This window comes from Salmo salar, chromosome 09 (genome assembly GCF_965601325.2).
Source record: "Salmo salar chromosome 09, fSalSal1, whole genome shotgun sequence".
NCBI lineage: Eukaryota > Metazoa > Chordata > Actinopteri > Salmoniformes > Salmonidae > Salmo > Salmo salar.
Genome location: NC_138299.1, coordinates 115,853,748 through 115,878,488, shown reverse-complemented (window position 1 = coordinate 115,878,488; position 24,741 = coordinate 115,853,748). Strand labels below are relative to the sequence as shown.

The 24,741-nt window shown below is 42.2% G+C and overlaps 1 protein-coding gene across 6 annotated transcripts in view; it reads left to right on the top strand.

Moving 5' to 3' along the window:
* The window catches only part of LOC106612433 (DISP complex protein LRCH3), a 99,704-nt gene that overhangs the window by 20,707 nt on the left and 54,256 nt on the right, over positions 1–24,741 (top strand). For all 6 annotated transcript variants that reach the window (XM_045724316.2, XM_014213552.3, XM_014213551.3 and 3 more), the window contains exons 2-7: positions 10,736–10,880; positions 14,835–14,961; positions 15,188–15,293; positions 17,144–17,280; positions 17,471–17,580; positions 18,866–18,959. In XM_045724316.2, coding sequence (XP_045580272.2) covers positions 10,736–10,880; positions 14,835–14,961; positions 15,188–15,293; positions 17,144–17,280; positions 17,471–17,580; positions 18,866–18,959 — 719 coding nt within the window. The remainder of the gene's footprint in view (positions 1–10,735; positions 10,881–14,834; positions 14,962–15,187; positions 15,294–17,143; positions 17,281–17,470; positions 17,581–18,865; positions 18,960–24,741) is intronic.

The window sequence follows — 24,741 nt, the reverse complement described above, 5'->3', positions numbered from 1 at the left end:
TTGTTTTGGATAGAGATGACAAAGAAGGCCAAGAAATGGTCAGACAGGGTACTTCCTGTACAGAATCTTCTCAGGTTTTTGCCTGCCATATGAGTTCTGTTATACTCACAGACACCATTCAAACAGTTTTAGAAACTTTAGGGTGTTTTCTATCCGAAGCCAATAATTATATGCATATTCTAGTTACTGGGCAGGAGTAGTAACCAGATTAAATCGGGTAAGTTTTTTATCCAGCCGTGTCAATACTGCCCCCTAGCCCTAACAGGTTAACAGCATCTACCCCCAAGCCATAAGACTCCTGAACACCTAATCAAATGGCTACCCAGACTATTTGCATTGCAGCATCCCAGAGTCGCCTCTTCACTGTTGACGTTGAGACTGGTGTTTTGTGGGTACCGAGAACAGGAGATTTTTTTTTAACGCGCTTCAGCACTCACCTGTCCCGTTCCCCGGGTGCCGAAGACGTTGATGTCGATTAAGGCAGCCACCCACACCTCTCTGATTCAGAGGGGTTGGGTTAAATGCGGAAGACACATTTCAGTTGTACAACTGACTAGGTATCCCCCTTTCCTTTCCCTTTCTGTGTGGTGGTGTGGCCTACCACTTTGCGGCTGAGCCGTTTTTGCTCCAAAATGTTTCCACTTTACTATAACAACACTTACAGTTGACCGGGACAGCTCTAGCATGGCAGAAATTTGAAGAATTAACTTTTTGGAAAGGTGGCATCCTATGACGGTGCCATGTTGAAAGTCACTGAGCTCTTCAGTAAGGCCATTCTCCTGCCAATGTTTGTCTATGGAGATTGCATGGCTGTGTGCTCGATTTTATACAGCTGTCAGCAACGGGTGTGGCTGAATCCACTAATTGGAACGGGTGTACACCTAGTTTTGTGTATATATAGTTTATCTTCATCTCACTTCAGTATCCCAGCACATTGTAAATATGGTTTTGGAACTGACCCTGTATATAGTTTACTTACGTTTTTGTGTTTTTCTTATTCATATTTCTCGTGTTTTTGTTCTACCTCATGTTATTTTTACCATGTTGATATTGATTACTGTGTTGTTGGGTTTAGATCTTAAAGAAAGGCATTTCACTGTACTTGTGCACGTAACATTAGAACTTGAAATCAGGGAAGTGAATTAGTGTGCACATTTTGGGATAAAGGAGAGAGAATTTGGACATAGCCCATATTTCTGTTATTGGGCATCTCTCGGACATGGTGGTCTCTGGTCAGTGGGAGAGTCTTGCTGGTGTAGGAAGCAGACAGTGTTGCGTAGAGCAGCAGCTTCCTGGATCCTCACACAGCTGCAAGGGATAAATATAGACTACTTGGTTGGGAAAGCCATCAGGCGATACCGCAACACACACTGCAAAGTGATGGTGAACAATAAGTGACATACACACTGAAATACTTGCTTGCAGACATTCATTCATTACCATTCAAAAGTTTGTAGCTGGAAACTGCTGATTTTTAATGGAATATCTACATGGGCATACAGAGGCCCATTATCAGCAACCATCACTCCTGTGTTCCAATGGCACGTTGTGTTAGCTAATCCAAGTTTCTCATTTTAAAAGGCTAATTGATCATTAGAAAACACTTTTGCAATTATCTTAGCACAGCTGAAAACTGTTAAGAAGGCCAGTTTTATTGCTTCTTTTAGACTAGTTGAGTATTTGGAGCATCAGCATTTGTTGGTTCGAATTGATTACATGCTCAAAATGGCCAGAAACAAATACTTTCTTCTAAAACTCGTCAGTCTATTCTTGTTCTGAGAAAGGAAGGCTATTCCATGCGAGAAATTGCCAAGAAACTGAAGATCTCTTACAATGCTGTGTACTACTCCCTTCACAGAACAGCGCAAACTGGCTCGAACCAGAATAAAAGGAGTGGGAAGCCCCGGTGCACAACTGAGCAAGAGGACAAGTACATTAGTGTCTAGTTTGAGAAAGACACCTCATGAGTCCTCAATTGGCAGTTTCATTAAATTGTACATGCAAAACACCGGTCTCAACGTCAACAGTGAAGAGGCGACTCCGGGATGCTGGCCTTCTAGGCAGAGTTGCAAAAAAAAGCCATATCTCAAACTGGCCAATAGAAAGAAAAGATTAAGATGGGCAAAAGAACAGACACTGGACAGAGGAACTCTGCCTAGAAGGCCAGCATCCCGGGAGTTGACTGGAGTCAAATATATCCTACAGTTAAGAAGTCGACTTCAAAGTTGTACAATAACAAAGCACAATGAGGCCCAAAACTACGTTTTTGAATGATGACTCATTGAATGCTCCATTGAGACACAAGAGATGTCATAATGAAAACCAATGACACGCGTGACTACGCACTTAGCAAAGTCAGATGACCTATCCAAAACAACGTTTAGACCTACAACCAGAAAACAAGATGCACATGACTGATTTAGGCCTCATGGTTTTTAGCGGCTAGCAAGCTATACGCTTCAGCCTACAGCACCAATAGCTTCAAAAGAGTTCCTTATATTTGCAGGCTGGGTGACGTCAGACTGTTTTTGTATTAGCTTTTGCATTTATTTTTAGTTATGTTATTATTAGGCAGGAATGTCTGACACGCACAGTTAGGACCACCACATGAAATTTAGGCGCACCATATTTTTGGGGGTTTGTTTGTGATACAGCCTATGTTTGACTTATCTGAATTCTAGCTGCTTTTGAAGCACATGTTGTGCCCTGGAAACTAATATGTACCACTGTAAATACATTTGATTATTAAAAGCTGATGACGACAGCAGAGAGATCTGTTGTTTATTCATTGCTATGATCATGATCTTTCTTTTTGTGCCCCCAAATGTTTGGTTATACTAGTTAAGTTAACCGGTGGTTAGTCAGCTAGCCATTGTGGTATCATGACTGAACAAAGTGTAAACAAATGGTTAACTTTTAAGTGACGGGGCAGTATTCGGAAATTCGGATGAATGACATGCCCAAATTAAACTGCCTACTACTCGGGCTCAGAACGTAGGATATGCATATTATTAGTGGATTTGGATAGAAAACACTCTGAAGTTTCTAAAACTGTTTGAATGATGTCTGTGAGTATAACAGAACTCAATCCAACCAGGAAGTGACTTGTAGTTCTATCTAATCCCTATTCAAACTACAGTGTCTGTGGGGTCATTTTGCACTTCCTAAGGCTTCCATTGGCTGTCAACAGTCTTTAGAAACTTGTTTAATCCGTCTACTGTTACTGGGCAGAGAATAGGAGCTCAGTCAATCAGTGGACTGCCTGGGACCAGTGAGTTGTTTGCTGCGCGGGTACGTTGGTGCGCCTCTCCTTCATTTTCCTCTGTTATGAATACGCTATTGTCTGGTTGGAATATTATCAACGTTTTATGTTAAAAAGACCCTATGGATTGATTGTAAACATCGTTTGACATGTGTCTATGAACGGTAATGGAACTATTTGACTTTTCGTCTCTGGTTCTGCACTCTCGCGTTATGCCTTTTGGATTAGTGACCTGAACGCGCGAACAAAACGGAGGTATTTGGACATAAATATGGAGTATTTCGAGCAAAAATAACATTTCTTGTGGGAGTCCTGGGAGTGCATTCCGACGAAGATCAGCAAAGGTAAGGGAAGATTTCTAATACTAATTCTGAGTTTAGTTGACTCCAGAACTTGGCGGGTAACTGTATAGCTTGCTTTGATGGCTGAGCTCTGTACTCAGAATATTGAAAAATGTGCTTTCGCCGAAAAGCTATTTTAAAATCTGACACAGCGGTTGCATTAAGGAGTAGTATATCTATAATTGTTTCAATAACTGTTGTAAAGTTTATCAACGTTTATGATTAGTATTTTTGTAAATTGATGTGCTCATTCACCCTAGGTTTTATTGGGAATACATTTTCTGAACATCACGCGCCAATGTAAAAGGGGGTTTATGGATATAAATATGAACTTTATCGAACAAAACATACATCTATTTTGTAACATTGAGTCCTGGGAGTGTCATCTGATGAAGATCATCAAAGGTTAGTGATTCATTTTAGCTGTATTTCTGGTTTTTGTGACACCTCTCCTTGCTTGGAAAATGGCTGTGTGGTTTTTCTTGTCAAGGTGATGTCCTAACATAATCTAATGTTATGCTTTCGCCGTAAAACCTTTTTGAAATCGGACACTGTGGTTAGATTAAGGAGAATCTTATCTTTAAAATGGTGTATAATACTTGTATGTTTGAGAAATTTGAATTATGCGATTTTTGTTTTGAATTTGCCGCCCTGCTCTTTCACTGGCTGTACCGCGGGTGGGACGCTAGCGTCCCACATAGCCCATACTAGTTGTAACGATGGGCGAGTAGTTCCAGAACATGGTTTATGAATGTAAAATGCGTTCCCGGCAATCCACTATAGGAAGATAAAAATGTTGTGCCGGTGATGGGTAGTAATGACGCTAACGAATCAACAGTACAGTGAAGCCTTATCATTACAACAATTATTATCTGGGATATTTCTTTCCTTGGCGCAATGTGCTCCTAAAATGAAAGTCCTGGTCACACAGCAAAATATCTGTTGCACTTTAGAACCGTACACACACCGGCAATCCAAGGGGGCCTGATTATTTAGCTATGTAGTATCATGCTATTATTAGGCTTATTCGGCATTTATTATTTAGACAAGCGCAAGAAGATACAGACCCCTTCGATACGACTGGAGGGAGAAGAATGTCCCTTTTATCTATGTCAGCTTGGTGGCTATTTTCAGACGTCATGGGTGTGTGTGATGGTAATGGTCCTGTCTAACAGGCCTACTCTAATTTACACACCGAATAGAACACCTTTTCAGAATGAGTGGTTAATTCAAATAACTGTAAGGACTACTGCTGTAGATGAGAACTAGAGGTGAATGCTGGAGAACTTATCACAGCATTACTTCACGATTAGCAGTGGAGAAAATAAAGGCATGCGCTTGGGAATGGGATAGCAAAATCGCCATTCCCTATTTCCCACCCCCAATCGCCAAACACTAGCTGGCCTACCCCCTACAGTTCCACTCTGTTGGCTAAGCTAGTGACTAGATGCAAGCCAATTCTTGGAACCGTTTTTTTTTTTTTATAAACTGCATGAAAATATGGTAAAGTGGACACAATAACAGTGTGTTTCCCCTATATGCAATTCATTTTTTTTGTTAAATAAATGTATGCCCCAGGAAGACCACCCCCCCTTAATGTGTTTGTGCCAATCAGTTGTGTTGTGACAAGGTAGGGGTGGTATACAGAAGATAGCCCTATTTGGTAAAAGACCAAGTCCATATTATGGCAAGAACAGCTCAAATAAGCAAAGAGAAACGACAGTCCATCATTACTTTAAGACATGAAGGTCAATCAATGTTGAACATTTCAAGAACTTTGAAAGTTTCAAATATACTTCTGTGTATTGATTTTAAGAAAGGCGTTGATGTTGATAGTTAGGTACATTCGTGCAACGATTGCGAATGTGCTTTTGTTATATCATCCCCTGTTTGGTGAAGTAGGCTGTGATTTGATGATAAATTAACAGGCACTGCATTGATTATATGCAACACAGTACAAGCTAGTTAACCTAGTAATATCATCAACCACGTGTAGATTACATTTACGTCATTTAGGAGACGCTCTTATCCAGAGCGACTTACAAATTGGTGCATTCACCTTAAGATATCCAGTGGAACAACCACTTTACAATAGTGCATCTATATATATTTTTTTGGGGGGGGGTTAGAAGGATTACTATATCCTATCTCAGGTATTCCTTAAAGAGGTGGGGTTTCAGGTGTCTACGGAAGGTGGTGATTGACTCCGCTGTCCTGGCGTCGTGAGGGAGCTTGTTCCACCATTGGGGTGCCAGAGCAGCGAACAGTTTTGACTGGGCTGAGCGGGAACTGTGCTTCCGCAGAGGTAGGGGGGGCCAGCAGGCCAGAGGAGGATGAACGCAGTGCCCTTGTTTGGGTGTATGGCCTGATCAGAGCCTGAAGGTACGGAGGTGCCGTTCCCCTCACAGCTCCGTAGGCAAGCACCATGGTCTTGTAGCAGATGCGAGCTTCAACTGGAAGCCAGTGGAGTGTGCGGAGGAGCGGGGTGACGTGAGAGAACTTGGGAAGGTTGAACACCAGACGGGCTGCGGCGTTCTGGATGAGTTGTAGGGGTTTAATGGCACAGGCAGGGAGCCCCGCCAACAGGGAGTTGCAGTAATCCAGACGGGAGATGACAAGTGCCTGGATTAGGACCTGCGTAAGGCAGGGTCGTACTCTGCGAATGTTGTATAGCATGAACGTACAGGATCTGGTCACCGCCTTGATGTTAGCGGAGAACGACAGGGTGTTGTCCAGGGTCACGCCGAGGCTCTTAGCACTCTGGGAGGAGGACACAATGGAGTTGTCCACCGTGATGGCGAGATCATGGAAAGGGCAGTCCTTCCCCGGGAGGAAGAGCAGCTCCGTCTTGCTGAGGTTCAGCTTGAGGTGGTGATCCGTCATCCACACTGATATGTCTGCCAGACATGCAGAGATGCGATTCGCCACCTGGTTATCAGAAGGGGGAAAGGAGAAGATTAATTGTGTGTCGTCTGCGTAGCAATGATAGGAGAGACCATGTGAGGATATGACAGAGCCAAGTGACTTGGTGTATAGTGAGAATATGAGAGGGCCTATAACTGAGCCCTGGGGGACACCAGTGGTGAGAGCACGTGGTGCAGAGACGGATTCTCGCCACGCCACCTGGTAGGAGCGACCTGGCGGGAAGGACGCAATCCAAGAGTGAGCCGCGCCGGAGATACCCAACTCGGAGAGGGTGGAGAGGAGGATCTGATGGTTCACAGTATCAAAGGCAGCAGATAGGTCTAGAAGGATGAGAGCAGAGGAGAGAGAGTTAGCTTTAGCAGTGCGGAGAGCCTCCGTAACACAGAGAAGAGCTGTCTCAGTTGAATGACCATCCTTGAAACCTGACTGATTTGGATCGAGAAGGTCATTCTGAGTGAGATAGCAGGAGAGCTGGCCAAGGACGGCACGTTCAAGAGTTTTGGAGAGAAAAGAAAGAAGGGATACTGGTCTGTAGTTGTTGACATCGGCGGGATCGAGTGTAGGTTTTTTGAGAAGGGGTGCAACTCTCGCTCTCTTGAAGACAGAAGGGACGTAGCCAGCGGTCAAGGATGAGTTGATGAGCGGGGTGAGGTAAGGGAGAAGGTCTCCGTAAATGGTCTGGAGAGGAGGGGATAGGGTCAAGCGGGCAGGTTGTTGGGCGGCCGGCCGTCACAAGACGCGAGATTTCATCTGGAGAGAGGGGAGAAAGAGGTCAAAGCATAGGGTAGTGTGAGCAGGACCAGCGGTGTCGTTTGACTTAACAAACGATGTTCGGATGTCGTCGACCTTCTTTTCAAAATGGTTGACGAAGTCATCCGCAGAGAGGGAGGAGGGGGGGGTTATGTTAAGATTGATTGTTTTATATAAGATAAGTTTAACCTCTTACATCTAGACGTTCCGCTAGCGGAACACCTGCTCCAATATCCAATGATAGGCGTGGCGCGAATTACAAATTCCTCAAAAATACAAAAACTTCAATTTTTCAAACATATGACTATTTCACAGCATTTTAAAGACGACTCTCCTTTATCTAACCACACTGTCCGATTTCAAAAAGGCTTTACAGCGAAAGCAAAACATTAGATTATGTCAGCAGAGTACCAAGCCAGAAATAATCAGACACCCATTTTTCAAGGTAGCATATAATGTCACATAAACCCAAACCACAGCTAAATGCAGCACTAACCTTTGATGATCTTCATCAGATGACACACCTAGGACATTATGTTATACAATACATGCATGTTTTGTTCAATCAAGTTCATATTTATATCAAAAAACAGCTTTTTACATTAGCATGTGACGTTCAGAACTAGCATACCCCCCGCAAACTTCCGGAGGAATTTGCTAACAATTTACTAAATTACTCACGATAAACGTTCACAAAAAGCATAACAATTATTTTAAGAATTATAGATACAGAACTCCTCTATGCACTCGATATGTCCGATTTTAAAATAGCTTTTTGGTGAAAGCACATTTTGCAATATTCTAAGTACATAGCCCGGCATCACAGGGCTAGCTATTTAGACACCCGGCAAGTTTAGCACTCACCAATATCAGATTTACTATTATAAAAGTTTGATTACCTTTTGTTGTCTTCGTCAGAATGCACTCCCAGGACTGCTACTTCAATAACAAATGTTGGTTTGGTCCAAAATAATCCATCGTTATATCCAAATTGCGGCGTTTTGTTCGTGCGTCCCAGACACTATCTGAAAGGGTAAATAAGGGTCGTGCGCATGGCGCAATTCGTGACAAAAAAAATCTAAATATTCCATTACCGTACTTCGAAGCATGTCAACCGCTGTTTAAAATCCATTTTTATGCAATTTTTCTCGTAAAAAAGCGATAATATTCCGACCTGGAATGTCCATTTAGCTAAACAGAGGAAAGTAAACAAAGCTTTAGGTCGACGCGGGCACGAGCCTGAGTCTCACAGTACTGTAACCATCCACTACCCAAACGCACTACTTTTTTTCAGCCAGAGCCTGCAAAGCCACGATTCCGCTTTTTGCCGCCTTCTGAGAACCTATGGCAGCCGTAGGAAGTGTCACGGGACAGCTAAGATCCTCACTCTTCAATAAACAGAGACAAGAAGAACGACACCTTGTCAGACAGGCCACTTCCTGCATGAAATGTTCTCAGGTTTTTGCCTGCCATATAAGTTCTGTTATACTCACAGACACCATTCAAACAGTTTTAGAAACTTTGGAGTGTTTTCTATCCAAAGCCAATAATTATATGCATATTCTAGTTACTGGGCAGGAGTAGTAACCAGATTAAATCGGGTATGTTTTTTTATCCAGCCGTGAAAATACTGCCCCCTAGCCATAACAGGTTAATGCTAGCTAGCAACTTACCTTGGCTCCTTGCTGCACTCGCGTAACAGGTGGTCAGCCTGCCACGCAGTTTCCTCGTGGAATGCAATGTAATCGGCCATAATCGGTGTCAAAAAATGCTGTTTACAGATTTGTTATGAAAACTTGAAATCGGCCCTAATTAATCGGCCATCGTCCGATCTCTAGTCTATATAAGGTCCCACAGTTGACAGTGCATGTCAGAGCAAAAACCAAGCCATGAGGTCAAAGGAATTGTCCGTAGAGCTCCGAGACAGGATTGTGTTGAGGCACAGATCTAGGAAAGGGTACCAAATAATGTCTGCCGCATTGAAGGTCCCCAAGAACACAGTGGCCTCTATAATTTTTAAATGTAAGAAGTTTGGAACCACCAAGACTCTTCCTAGAGCTGGCCGCCTCGCCAAACTGAGCAATCGGTGAAGGGCTTTGGTCAGGGAGGTTACCAAGAACCTGATGGTCACTCTGACAGCGCTCCTGAGTTCCTCTGTGGAGATGGGAGGACCTTCCAGAAGGACAACCATCTCTGCAGCACTCCACCAATCAGGCCTTTATGGTAGAGTGGCCAGACGGAAGCCACTCCTCAGTAAAAGGCACATGACAGCCCGCTTGGAGTTTGCCGAAAGGCACCTAAAGGACTCTGACCATGAGAAACAAGATTCTCTGCTCTGATGAAACCAAGATTGAACTCTTTAGTCTGAATACCAAGCGTCATGTCTGGAGGAAACCTGACACCATCACTAAGGTGAAAGGTGGTGGTGGTGGCAGCGTCATGTTGTGGGGAAGTTTTTCAGTGGCAGGGACTGGGAGACTAGTCAGGATCGAGGGAAAGATGATCAGGGCAAAGTATAGAGCGATCCATGATGAATACCTGTTCCAGACACTCAGGACCTCAAACTGGGGTGAAGGTTCACCTTCCAACAGGACAACGACCGTAAGCACAGAGCCAAGACAACACAGGAGTGGTTTAGGGACAAGTTTCTTAATGTCCTTGATGGGCCCAGCCAGAGCCCAGACTTGAACCAGATTGAACATCTCTGGAGAGAATTGAAAATAGCTGTGCATCGACGCTCCCCATTCAACCTGAGAAACTCCCCAAATGCAGGTTTGCCAAGCTTGTAGCGTCATATCCAAGAAGACCCGATGCTGTAATCGCTGCCAAAGGTGCTTCAACAAAGTACTGAGTAAAGGGTCTGAATACTTACGTAAATGTTATTATTTATATAGATTTTTGTGTATAGGTTGTTGAGGGGGAAAAAACTATTCATTAGGGACCATTTAGGCCTACAGAACACATGGTAAAAATGTAGGCGCTCTGTAGGGTTTCCCCAAGACAGTCACTGGGGTTACTGCCCTGTAAATGGTGCCGTCCTTCAGTTGAGAATACAACCAATGTTCTTACATATCCCTTGGCAAATGTCGTAGGAGTTGGGTTGGGCCCTGATGTCCTGGGTTTTATTCATTAGTTCAAGTAATCACACCGTTTCAGTATGCTTTCTTCCATTGGGTACCTAGTGAATACAACCCTGGCTACATCCCCAACACAGCCTTTCTTGCCATTCTGGCCAGAAGCCATCCTTGCCGGCTCCCAAGATGGCTGTAAATTTAGAATGTGTTCTCAACCAACTTGGTAAAATAAGGGTCGCAATAGAAAATGTCTGTCAAACTGCCCCAAAGCGAGGACACCTAAAGGTTTGAACACAAAACAACACACGTGGTCAAATAAAGGGTAAAATAAATGAATGAAATAAACTGTGGCATGACATCTACGTCTCTCTCCCCTTGTTTAGACCTGTCCCGTAACCGTCTGCCAGAGCTGCCCTTGGAGGTGTGTATGTTTGTCTCTTTGGAACACCTGCAGCTCTACCAGAACTGCCTGCGCTCGCTTCCTGAGAGTCTTCTCAATCTCCAGGCCCTCACCTACCTGAACATAAGGTAACGGGCGTGCACACACATCAGTGGTGTAAACTACTTAGTTGCACTATGCAGAAATAATTTCAGTTTATGACAAAATATGCTAGTATAGTGTGGAGCAGAGTTTCCCAAATAGAATATCCCTAAATAATGCAAAAGTTACATTTACACTTCATTCATGAGAAGAGAGAATGCAGACAGTCAAGTAATAAAGCAGGCAGCATACCATTTTGTGCTGAAACGTAAAGCTGCAATCAATAGGTGAACGGCGCCTGGTGCTGAAAATATAGCTAACTTGTTATGCAAGTGTTGCACAGCAACAGATGGAGAAAAACACCAGTCGAGCAATTCATTTCAACAATAATCTTCATTTGACTTTACAAACAACAAGAGGGCTTAATTGGAGTCTATTTTCTCAGATTGTTGGCCTATATAAAATAACGTAGCCAACCTCAGACAGTTATGAGGCTTAACAGAAACGTTCACAAGAAAAGAAAATGGCCTAATAGAAGTGTTTTTTTAATTTTTATTAGGTGACCTACTCATAATAGCAACTGGCCAAAAATGTAGAATCCTACAATAATTTAAAGAATAATGTCAGGATAGCCTGCTCCTGTAAAGACAGAACAGAAAATACTGTCAGCTTGAGACCTTAATTGCCCTGTATAAGCACTCACAAAAATTAATATTTATTAACTACCATCATATAGGCCACTGAATTTACGACACGATCTTGTGGATGTCGGGTGAGATGGATGCGATTTTTAATACGCAAGCAGTCCTTGATTGACTTATGTGAAAGCCGGTTCCTGTCGTGAGTCTATATTGCGTTCATAGAGGGAAAGGAGGACTCGCAGGTGTAAGTCAATCCAAACATTGTGAGCACATAAAATGCAAGTTTCTTTATTGTGCTGTATTTGTCTGAGCATGCCACCCAAAATGCACACACGGACTTGGCACTCCGGAGATCATCGCTGATTTGTTTCAATGTTTAATATGCTCAGTTTTGAATTGCCAAAAATGCAGCATACAGAGGTGGTCAACTGTTCTTCTCATTTAGCTTTTTCTGAGAAAATCCACAACCTGGTCATGCAGCTCACAGAGCCGCTCCAGCGCTTTTCCTTTACTCAGCCAGTGCACGTCGTTGTGAAGCAGGAGATTGTGGGTGTCCTATGATTCTGTCACAAGCTTGTGGAAAATACTATGTTGGGTGCCTGATGTCTCCCTGACAAAGTTGATTATGCGCATGACTTTATCCATCATATCTTTTAGCTCCCGGTTTAGTCTGGCTCACAGCACACTCTGATGGATGAGACAATGCAAGTCATTCACATTCATTTGGGGGGTGATTTCCTTCAGCCTGTTGACCAGGCCCCTGTGTCTGCCCACTATATAACTATATATATATAGTGTTGTTAGTACTCTGATCAATAGCCAGGGAAAAATGCTCAGCCTGACTGAGCCCCTCCAAAACAATCCTATGCACATCATCCGCCTGTGCATGGACGCGGAGGCCGGCAGTTGACACAGACGGGCATCTGTTTGACAGGCGCAATTATGCTGTCCATAGACTTGTGGTTAGCCAATTCCTCAAACTGTCACTATGCACTTTTAAAATACCTCCGCGTCTGTGAAGGGCATGTTGTTTTTGGTTAGAACCCAGGACGCTTTTAGGAAAGCACTTTTGACCTTCTGTTGTTTGGTCAGGCAATGGAGGATTCTGCTGCTGTGTTTGTTGCTTGCAGTTAACACATAAATGTTTCTGCGTCGGGCCTCTGTCTAGTGCGGGAAGACCACTTTGAAAGGACCATGTTTAGATTCATAAAAATGTCTGAGATTGAATTCTTTGCAAACAGCAACATTTCCGTTGCAAATAAGACACGCTGGCTTGGCATTGGAGAAAGATGGTAAAATGAATGCATTTTTCTGTCCATTCTTCTCTGAAACTTACATTTTTATTATTTACCTTTTTGATACTTTTTGAGTGACCATTTTCTCTTCAAAATCAAATCAAATGTTATTGGTCACGTACACATGGTTAGCAGATGTTATTGCGAGTGTAGTGAAATGCTTGTGCTTCTAGTTCCGACAGTGCAGTAATATCTAAGAAGAAATATCTAACAGTTTCACAACAACTACCTAATACACACACATCTAAGTAAAGGAATGGAATGAGAATGTATACATATGTGGATGAGCAATTTCACAGAAGGATAGGCTAAGATGCAATAGATAGTATAGAATAAACTATATACATATGAGATGAGTGTTTACATATCTTGAATTATTCTTAGTGGCATTATTAAAGTGACTAGTGTTCCATTTATTAAAGTGGCCAATGATTTCAAGTCTGTATATAGGCAGCAGCCCCTCTGCTAGTGATGGCTGTTTAACAGTCTGATGGCTGTGCTAGCAAGGTAATTATTCTGAACGAATGTTGACGTTAAAGTAGTGTAGCCTACAGTAGACCAGTTTTTCCCCAACAATCGATGCACAACGAAATAGACAAATTACAATTGAATAGAGACATTGGTGATTTTATGAGTGTAATTAGACAGAAATGATTGTCATTAATTTTATTATGTACTAATCAGATGTTAAGTTTAATTTGTAGTGTAGGCCTATTAATTGTGCTAATAATATATGCTAATGATGTTCTGGCCCGCCGACTATTAGCTCAGAAAAAATTAGGCCAAACCTACTTGATGAACCCAGGTGTGGAGTATCATTGTACCATCTAAACCACTGTGAAAATACTGTACATTTTCCAAAACCAAAAATATTGTTTCAGATGTTTGAAGCGGGTGTACAAAACAGAAAGTAAAAGACGCAAAAGCTAAACTTAAGAACAGGATGCATAGAAATAGCGCACATAGAACAGATCTACCGCTTCTTAGACTTTCTTTCAATGAGAATGGTAAAGATATAACATTTCTATTTGCATTTGGTTGGGTCGCCCAAAAAGTTACATATTGCCTCTTTAAGTAGTATCTGTACATTCTAAAATATGTACTTTTTACTCGCATACATTTTCCCTGACACCCAAAAGTACTTGCTGCATTTTGAATGCTCAGGCAGGACAGCAATATGGTACAATTCATGCACCTAGTAATTTAACAGGTTGTCATCCCTACTGCCTCTGATCTAACACAAATACTGTGTCTAAATTGTTAGTGTGCCCGTCTGTCCGTAAATAAAAATAAAAAAACTAGAAAATTGTGCTGTCTAGTTTGCTTAATATAAGGAATTTGATGTATAGCTTTTACTTTTACTCAAGTATGTGTGAGTACTTTTTTTCTACCTTTGACTGACACACACACACACACACACACACACACACACACACACACCGGCCCTCACATACTTGAACATATGGTGGTACACACACACAGTAGAGTATATACAGATGTTCATATCTATTTACAAATTTGACAACTCAAACCATAGAAAGACGGCCCATGCATGCATACTACGTTCACCCATGTAGAAATGTGTGATGCCTAAAACAGATGCTCTACATCTAAAAGGCATCCTATTCCTTATATAATACACTACATTTGACCCCTATCGGCCCTGGTCAAAAGTAGTGCACTAAATAGGGAATAGGGTGCCATTTGGGATGACACCCATGTTCATTCATCAGATTAAAGTGCTGATCTGTTTTGGACATAGAGAAAAGTCACAGCATATCAGATAAACAGGATTGAGACGAGATACTTTTTGGTCTGTAACAGTAACCTGTTTCCCAGACAGTGGCAATAGAATGTCGAGAAAATTGTTGAACAGAGTGACTTCCTGTGTTTTGATAATATTCAGTAACCTTCACCGTCTTGCCAGGACACATAAAACATCCACCATCACAATTATTTGAATTTGAATGGAGACCTGAATTTACCAAGGCTTTAGTCAAAAACACCACTTCAATTTTCTCTCTCCTGTCTTTCTGTCTTTCTTTCTCTTTAATCCGGATTCCAGTCGGAATCAGTTGTCGACCCTGCCCAGTCCGGTGTGCAGTCTGCCGTTGAAGGTCCTGATCGCTTGTAACAACAAGCTGGTCTCCCTTCCCGAAGAGCTCGGCCAACTACGACAGCTCACAGAACTGGTCAGGCCAGTACACACACACACACACACACACACACACACACACACACACACACACACACGGCTTAATTGGCTGTGGGTATCTGGCCGTGTGTTGTTTTCCAGTGTCAAAACCACCATGTTGAATTGCCTGTTTTTTCCCCTTATTGGTAGTCTTTATGTTGTGGTTTGATTACCGTTTAGGCCATCCTTTTCCTCTCCTGCTCTCTCCTCATCCCTCTCTCCAGGACGTGAGTTGTAATGAGATCCAGACACTGCCACCTCAGGTTGGTCGACTGGACTCTCTGCGAGACCTCAACATCCGCCGCAACCACCTGGCCCGCTTGCCCCCAGGTCAACACACACACACACACACACACACACACACACACACACACACACACACACACACACACACACACACACACACACACACGGGCGGCAGGTAGCCTTGTGGTTAGAGCGTTGGAATAGTAACCAAAAGTTTGCAAGATCAAATCCCTGAGCTGACAAGGTAAATATCTGTCGTCATGCCCCTGAACAAGGCAGTTAACCCACTGTTCCTAGGCCGCCATTGAAAATAAGAATTTGTTCTTAACTGACTTGCTTAGTTAAATAAAGGTTAAATAAAAAAGAATACAATAAACACACACACTCAACCACCTGGCCTGACGTCGTGTCCACTCTGGTCAACACACACTCAACCACCTGGCCTGACGTCGTGTCCACTCTGGTCAACACACACTCAACCACCTGGCCTGACGTCGTGTCCACTCTGGTCAACACACACTCAACCACCTGGCCTGACGTCGTGTCCACTCTGGTCAACACACACTCAACCACCTGGCCTGACGTCGTGTCCACTCTGGTCAACACACACACTGTTTAATCCTTAAGAATCCTTTTTTTGGCACTAAACTACATCCAGATACACTGAGTGTAGAAAACATTAAGGACATCTGCTCTTTCCATGACATAGACTGACCAGGTGAATCCAGGTGAAAGCTATGATCCCTTATTGATGCCAGTTGTTAAATCCACTTCAATCAGTGTCGATGGAGGGGAGACAGGTAAAAATTATTTTTAAGCCTTGAGACAATTGAGACATAGAATTTGTATGTGTGCCTTTCAGAGGATGAATGGGCAAGACAAAAGATTTTTGTGCCTTTTGAACAGGGTATGGTAGTAGGGGCCAGGGGCTCCGGTTTGTGCCAAGAACTGCAACTCTGTTGGGTTTTGTACACTACAGTTTCCAGTGTGTATCAAGAATGGTTCACCACCCAAAGGACATCCAGCCAACTTGACACAACTGTGGGAAGCATTGGAGTCAACATGGCCAGCATCCCTGTGGAATGCTTTCAACACCCTGCAGAGTCCAGGCCCTGATGAATTGAGGCTGTTCTGAGGGCAAAAGTGGAGGTGCAATTCAATATTAGGAAGGAGTTCCTAATGTTTGGTATGCTCAGTTTATACTTCCATACATTTTCTTAAACTGGTACTGGGCTACCTTCAGACTAGTTGTGGGCATCCTAGAACAAAACACCTTTCATTAGAGGGGTCATATTAGTGTGTAGCACAACCTGGTACCAGGCTACCTTCAGACGAGTTGTGGGCATCCTAGAACAAAACACCTTTCATTAGAGGGGTCATATTAGTGTGTAGCACAACCTGGTACTGGGCTACCTTCAGACTAGTTGTGGGCATCCTAGAACAAAACACCTTTCATTAGAGGGGTCATATTAGTGTGTAGCACAACCTGGTACTGGGCTACCTTCAGACTAGTTGTGGGCATCCTAGAACAAAACATCTTTCATTACATTTACATTACATTTTAGTCATTTAGCAGACGCTCTTATCCAGAGCGACTTACAGTAGTGAATGCATACATTTCAATTCATTTCATACATTTTTCCCCCGCCCGTACTGGCCCCCCGTAGAGGGGTCATATTAGTGTGTAGCACAACTTGGTACCGGGCTACCTTCAGACGAGTTGTGGGCATCCTAGAGCAAAACACCTTTCATTAGAGGGATCATATTAGTGTGTAGCACAAACTGTACAGACACTACAGACTGAAGTTGGCTGTGCAAAAAAACACATCTCTAGCTTAAACAGACAGATGTTTTATTTTGCTAATTAGATTTTTGCGGCGCGATGACATCAACTATAAGGGGTTATAGTTAAGCTGTGTCCTATGTCCATACAGAGCTGGCTGCGTTGCCACTGGTGCGTCTGGACTTTTCTTGTAACAAGGTGACATCCATCCCTGTGTGTTACCGCAACCTGCGTCACCTACAGAGCATCGTGCTGGACAACAACCCACTACAGAACCCACCTGCACAGGTAACACACACTAACTATACATTCACCACTATACAAATACACCTTTTGCTCCTAGTCAGTGACTAGTAAACACTTAAACTCTCAGCCTGATTATGGAATTATGACCTGCACCACACAAATGTGTTAATATATCTTAGACAATAGAAGGAACAGTTTGACTATCATGGGTTTCTTTCTCTGTCATTCCCAGATTTGTATAAAGGGGATGATCCATATATTTAAGTATCTGAACAATGAGGCCAGCAAGACTACACCTGAGCTCCCAGACTACGACAGGAGACCACTTGCCTTCGGATCCTGGTGAGACACACGCATACACACACTTCCACTGCTATTAATAATGTGGAGACCATCCCTGGAAGCAACTGTGTGCAGAGGAGCAGCTGGAGTGAGGCAGAACGAGGGGGCACTCTTTCCTCTGCATCTCCCTGCTCCTGTCTTTCTCTGTCGACATCTCTGCTTGTATCTATAACTGTGTGTGTGTGTGTGTGTGTGTGTGTGTGTGTGTGTGTGTGTGTGTGTGTGTGTGTGTGTGTGTGTGTGTGTGTGTGTGTGTGTGTGTGTGTGTGTGTGTGTATATATTTATTTATTTATTATTCTGCTCTACAATCTCTTGCTCTCTGAGCCCTCTGTAAATGTTCAAAGGTACTCTACTAGACACTGTCCAGAGTTTGGGGAGGAGAGATTGAAATTGAGATATAGAGGGAGTGGTAAAAACAAAAGGTAGAAAGAGGGAAAGGTTCAGTGGAGTTTACGAGGGAGCGCAGCTGAAAAGGGGAGTTCATCCATTGAGTTGAGAATGGGATGTACCATAACAACCTTGCTCACACCCAGATGTACAAAACAAAACATCCTCATTGGATCCCAGTGGTGTGTTTACTAGAAACCAAACAGATGCAAACAGGTCAAAACAGGGATGGCCCAACCTGAATTTGTCCAATAAGAAACTCTCAATTTCCTTGCAAATCATTTTCTGTTGCAAAGCTTTTTACTACGGTTTTCTACAGGTAGGCTTACCACGCAACTCACACGTTTTTATTAATCCAGACCTGTATTGCCACTCTCATACAGTTTTACATACCTTTCCTCCTGACAGTCACATAATACAGTTAGCATACTATTCCCACGCATACACACACCCTTCCTCACATATAGATGCAGGCCCTGTCCCCATACTATTACAGAGAGACATATCCACTCCTCCTAGACACACACCCTTCCTCACATATAGATGCAGGCCCTGTCCCCATTCTATTACAGAGAGACATAATCACTCCTCCTAGACACACACCGTACCTGGGTCAAGTACTTCCTTCATTTAGCTTGGCGTTTACACTTGTGACACTATTCCGTTGTACTTCAACTCACTAAATTGCTTTGTTTCATATGCTTGTGTTTTGTTTGCTTTTCATATTGTGTAATTGATGTGTATACTGTAGATATGTGTAGTGTAATTGTTTATTGATGTGTTTTATGCAGGGCTTAAATAAGAAATCAGTCACAGCTCAAGTGTTTGAATGCATTTGACATTGTGTTTTGACCCAGGTCTTGGTCTTAAAGTTGGTCTTATCTTCTGTACTCTTAGTGTGGAGGAGCTGTACCCTGGCCGGCCATACGGAGCGCTGGACTCTGGCTTCAACAGTGTGGACAGTGGAGACAAGAGATGGTCAGGCAACGAGGTGAGACACACGCCACACACACACACACACACACACACACACACACACACACACAAACAAGATGGTCAGGCACTGAGGTAAGATCTCAAATAACTCTGGGTCCTCCTAGTAATTGTTGCGTCATTTCACGAAATAGTATATTTTGAGTAGTGTAACTTAGTAAAAAAAAAATGTAAATATAGCGCCTGTCAAAATTTTGGACACCTACATATTCAAGGGTTTTTATTATTCTTTAAATTTTTCTACATTTTTCTATTTGAGATTCTTCAAAGTAGCCACCCTTTGCTTTGATGACAGCTTGGCACACTTTTGGCATTCTCTTAACCAGCTTCATGGGGAATGCTTTTCCAACATTCTTGAAGGAGTTCCCACATATGCTGAGCACTTGGCTTCTTTTCATTAACTACATGATTCCATATGTGTTATTTCATAGGTTTGATGTCTTCACTATTATTCTACAATGTAGAAAATAGTAAAAATAAAGAAAAACCTTTGAATGAGTGGGTGTGTCCAAACTTTTGACTGGTCTGTATATCATTTCACATACTTAAATAAAAAGTACAGTATTAAGTTCCATTAAAGTAACAGGTTGAATTTAACAGGATTAATTATTTCATCTTAAATCATCCATAAATCCCCTTGTGAGAGGGGGAATGGAAGCTTATTGTCTGCAACAGGGAGGGACAATTTAAATGCAAGCTTCACATAAACATGTAAATTGTTAATGTTTCCATCCTATCGTTCTATGGGTAACAGGGTTGATGTGTAATGCTTGACGCGCTCAGTTTTCTACCAAAAAAACAAACAGAAAATTGTCAAAAAGAGTAGAACCAGCTCACCTGCTTTTACACTATGATTTGAATATTATATGTTCAATGTTTCTTGAGAAAAAAATATTTTAAATTGAGTAGTTTCACCATATTAAAATGAGAATTCAGTTCACGTAGCAGGGTTGACCTTAAAGTGTAACTGATAGCATTTTAGCAACATGAAAAAAAGAAATCTGTTCATATACACTCCCAGGAAGAATGATACTTTATGCATTTTTTTCCTGACTAGCGATCACTTAAATATTAACGTTTTCAGTAATTCTTAGAATGTTTGGGAATTACGTATTCTAAGGCATTTGTGAAAATTCTATATAGCAATATAGAGTGTGAATGCAGCTCTGCGTTTTGACAATTTATAGACACTGCAGTAGATAAAATGTTTTTATCTCGTACAGGAGCGGAGTCTACACAGACCGGTGCGCCATAGCCAATCAGAGCTACAGTAGGCCTTTATGCAAACAAGCCAGTTGCCACAAAGGCCTGCCATCATTCACTTTGAACTGGACTGTGTGTTTACAGGATCCATAACGAATTACTATGGGAATAAATATCAGTCAATTACAGAAATATTGGAACAAAATTGTCTCATGAATGCAAACAAATTGTTGCTTACTGGAAAATACTCATTCAAACACACATGGTCACGTTGTACAGCGTCATTATGGCTATTAGCAGGGCTATGTTTTGGCCTTTATTCAGATTACAATCGCTCACTGTTGTTTTTTTGAACATTTCAGCAACGTTTCGCGCTGCTCAGAGACAAGCATGGAGAAACCAAAAATGTTCAATTATATTCCATGATATTCTTAAGATATATGTGCTGACTGAATATAAGCAAGTGATGTCTGCTAAATAATCAAGTTAGATTTCTCCAGAAATAAATAATTCTAAATAACAAACTGGCTTTATTTACAAATTAGTGAGAATGTCTCACCGCATGTTCAAGTATTGCCTTTTCTCGCTCACTCTTGGTTAAATGAAAACGAAAGCGATTATTATTAATTGTTTAGAATTATATAAAAGACCCTTAGATATTCTCAGATATACTCACAGATCCTAATGGAAAATGCCCCTTAGATATTAATTTAGAATCCTCTAATCCTCTAAATATAATTTTTGGCAGAGAGTCATTGAAAAAAATATTTTTTGAGATACTGTAGTCCTGCCATAGGCGAAATGATTGTTGGTTACACTACAATTAGGGTGTGGAAATGTTACGCCCCTTAGATATTAACTTAAAATCCTCCAATCCTCTTATACTGAGCCTACTCACGACCGTCATGTTGTACAGCGCAATATATTCCATTCCATCTTAACAGAAACCCTGAGGGTTTAGTTTTTAGTTTTTCTCAGAATACAAACACCATAATATTAATCAAATTAATTAAGCCAAATTTCTTAAAATCAATCCCATGTACTATGTAATTACAAAAAAGGTTTTAAATTCTCTGGTAATGCCAACATGGAAGACTATCAAATGCTTCTCAAAGATGCCCTCTGGTGGTCAAACTAGCACTAACTTGCGTTAACATAAAAAATGTCTGACAATTAAATAACGTGCCACAGAATGCTGCAGCAAGCCCGCAAGGTGTGCTGCTGTATGATACAACTTTTAAAGGAGCAGCCACTGCAGGGACTCGGTAGGGATTTTACGCACTTCAGCGGTCCCGTTCTATGAGCTTGTGTGGCCTACCACTTCGCGGCTGAGCCGTTGTTGCTCCTATACTCTTCCACTTCACAATAACAGCACTTACAGTTGACCCGGGCAGCTCTAGCAGGGTAGAAATTTGACCAACTGACTTGTTGGGAAGGTGGCATCCTATGACAGTGCCACGTTGAAAGTCACTGAGCTCTTCAGTAAGGCCGTTCTACTGGCAATGTTTGACTATGGAGATTGCATGGTTGTGTGCAACAAGTGTGGCTGAAATAGCCAAACTCTAATTTGAAAGGGTGTCCACATACCGTTTGTGTATATGTAGTGTATTTATCGTTAGGCTCTGTGTTATTAGCTTGCTACATGAATAGATACGCTAGCCTATTAGCCACGTTATGACTGACTTGTGATCATTGCCCTTACTAGTCATTCCCAGCCTTAGTTACATGCGTGCTTTTTTGTCAAAATATTGAGTCATTGAACCTGAAACAGTGCATCCAGAATGGAGGCAGCAAACAATGTACCAGGACAGCTGTGATTTACAACCTGAAAGCAATATTTTTTGGGACAACCAAGAAATGTATTGGTGAATTATATTAATCATGCATTGAACTGCATACATCTGTTCTGCAAACAATGCCTTAGTGTACGTCAGGGAACGTCGAGTCAAATAGGTTATATTTTAAGACTTCTTCTAAAGTTGGTTTTGTAGCATAAACTGGGGGTTTTATATTTTTGACTGATATTGTGATTGTCTGTTTTTATATCTGCAATGTAGTTAAACCGCTGTCAGTTCCGCTTTAATATAAGGGACAGATGTAAATGAATAACTAATCACATTAAATAAATAATAATATTAAGAAATGACTTTGTCAAAGCAAGAACATAACTAGGGCCTTACAATGATAGCACTGAGTAAAGCCTGTGTGTCTATGCTGATGTCTCAACATTTTACACATCAGCTACCACTGCCACACTTAACAAAGAGCTGCAGTCAGTTTTAGAATGGGTGGCAATTAATAAGCTAGTACTAAATATTTCAAAAAGTATTCTATTTGTGACAAACCATTCACTAAACCAGAAACCTCAACAATTGAATAATGTGGCAATTGAGCAAGTTGAGGTGGCTAAACTGCATGGAGTAACCCTGGATTGTAAACTGTCATGGTCAAAACATATTGATGCAATGGTAGCTAAGATGGTGAGAGGTATGTCCGTAATAAAGCACTGCTTTGTTTTCTTGACATTGCATCAACAAAACAAGTCCTACAGGCCCTAGCTTTGTCACACCTGGACCAGACATATGGTCAAGTGCCACAAAGAGGGACATACTTTTGGCAAATTACAGTTGGTCCAGAAAAGAGCAACATGGCTAGCGCTTAAATGTACATGGGGAGCTAACATCAATGACATGCATGTCAATCTCTCCTGGCTCAAAGTGGAAGAGATTGACTTCATCATTACTTGTTTTTGTAAGAAGTGTTGAAGCAGAATGTACCGATCTGTCTGTTTAAACTACTAGCACACAGCTCAGACACCCATACATACCCCACAGAACATGTCACCAGAGGTCTCTTCACAATCCCCAAGTTCAGAACATTCTCCAGGAAACACACAGTACTACACAGAGACATGACTACATGGAATTATTTTCCACATCAAGTAACTCATGCAAGCAGGAAAATCAGATTAAAAAACAGTTAAAACTACACCTTATGGAACAACGCGATCTGTAAAAAGACACACACACACATGCTCTACACATGTACGTTGTAATATTGTTGTATGGTGGTATTGTACATTTTGTATTGTAGATATTGTTAAAGTTGCTTCAATTCTGGTATCAGAACAAAATAGTCAGCACATAGTAACTTCTGATTTATTTGTACTTTAATTAATGCAAACACGTGTGTGGTAAATGGGTGGTTCGTATATATACGGTCTCTGTGACACCTGGCAGGGCAGACAGAGAAGAGAGCGACACATCCTATTGTTCTCTCTTATATACTCTGACAGTGATAGTTCCCGCTCAATGCTGGCCTGTCAGAGGGAGGAGGAGCGTGGTTTAAACTTGCTCCTCCTATCGTCGGCGTGCAGGCTGGTCCCAGCCTTGTGACGCACTTCCTGTCTCCGGGTGTAGTTCTTCTTGTCTTCAGCAGTTGATTTATCCGTAGTTCATATACTTAATATTGTAGCATAGCTTCCCCAGTATATTATATAAGTTATGCAAACAAATAGCCAGTTCAACCCTAACAATATTTAGTGTGGTGTAATAATGTTATGTGATGTAGTATTTTGTGTTTTATGTCCGATCTAAATGCCTCAATGTATTTGGACCTCAAGAAGAGTAGCCTTGGCACCAGCTAATGGGGATCCCGAATAAAGTCAAATGCAAAACTTGGATGGGGAGCATCGCTGCACAGCTATTTTCAGGTCTCTCTTAAAACCTCTATCAGGTTTAAGTCCAGGCTCCGGCTGGGCCAATCAAGGACATTCAGGGACTTGTCCAGAAGCCACTCCTTTGTTGTCTTGGCTGTGTGCTCTGTTGTGTTGTCCTGTTGGAAGGTGAACCTTTGCCCCAGCTTGAGGTCCTGAGCGTTCTGGAGCAGGTTTTCATCTAGGATCTCCATGTACTTTGCTCTGTTCATCTTTCTCTCGATCGTGATTAGTCTCCCAGACCCTGCTGCTGAAAAACATCCCAACAGCATGATGCTGTTACCACCTTGCTTCACTGTAGGGATGGTGCCAGGTTTCCTCCAGATGTGACTGTTGGCATTCAGGCCAAAAAGTTCAATCTTGGGTTCATCAGACCAGATAATCTTGTTTCTCAAGGTCTGAGAGTCTTTAGATGCCTTTTGGCAAACTCCAAGCGGGCTGTTATGTGCCTTTTACTGAGGAGTTGCTTCCGTCTGGCCACTCTACCATAACGGCCTGATTGGTGGAGTGCTGCAGAGATGGTTGTCCTTCTGGAAGGTTCTCCCATCTCCACAGAGGAATTCTAGAGCTCTGTCGGAGTGACCATCGGGTTCTTGGTCACCTCCCTGAACAAGGCCCTTCTACCCTGATTGCTCAGTTTGGCCAGGCGGCCACCTCTAGAAAGAGTCTTGGTGGTTCCAAACTTATTCCAGTTCAGATTGATGGAGGTCACTGTGTTCTTGGGAACCTTCAATGCTGCAGAAATGTTTTAGTACCCTTCCCCAGATCTATGCCTCGACACAGTCCTGTCTCGGAGCTCTACAGACAATTCCTTCGACCTTATGGCTTGGTTTTTGCTCTGACATGCACTGTCAACTGTGGG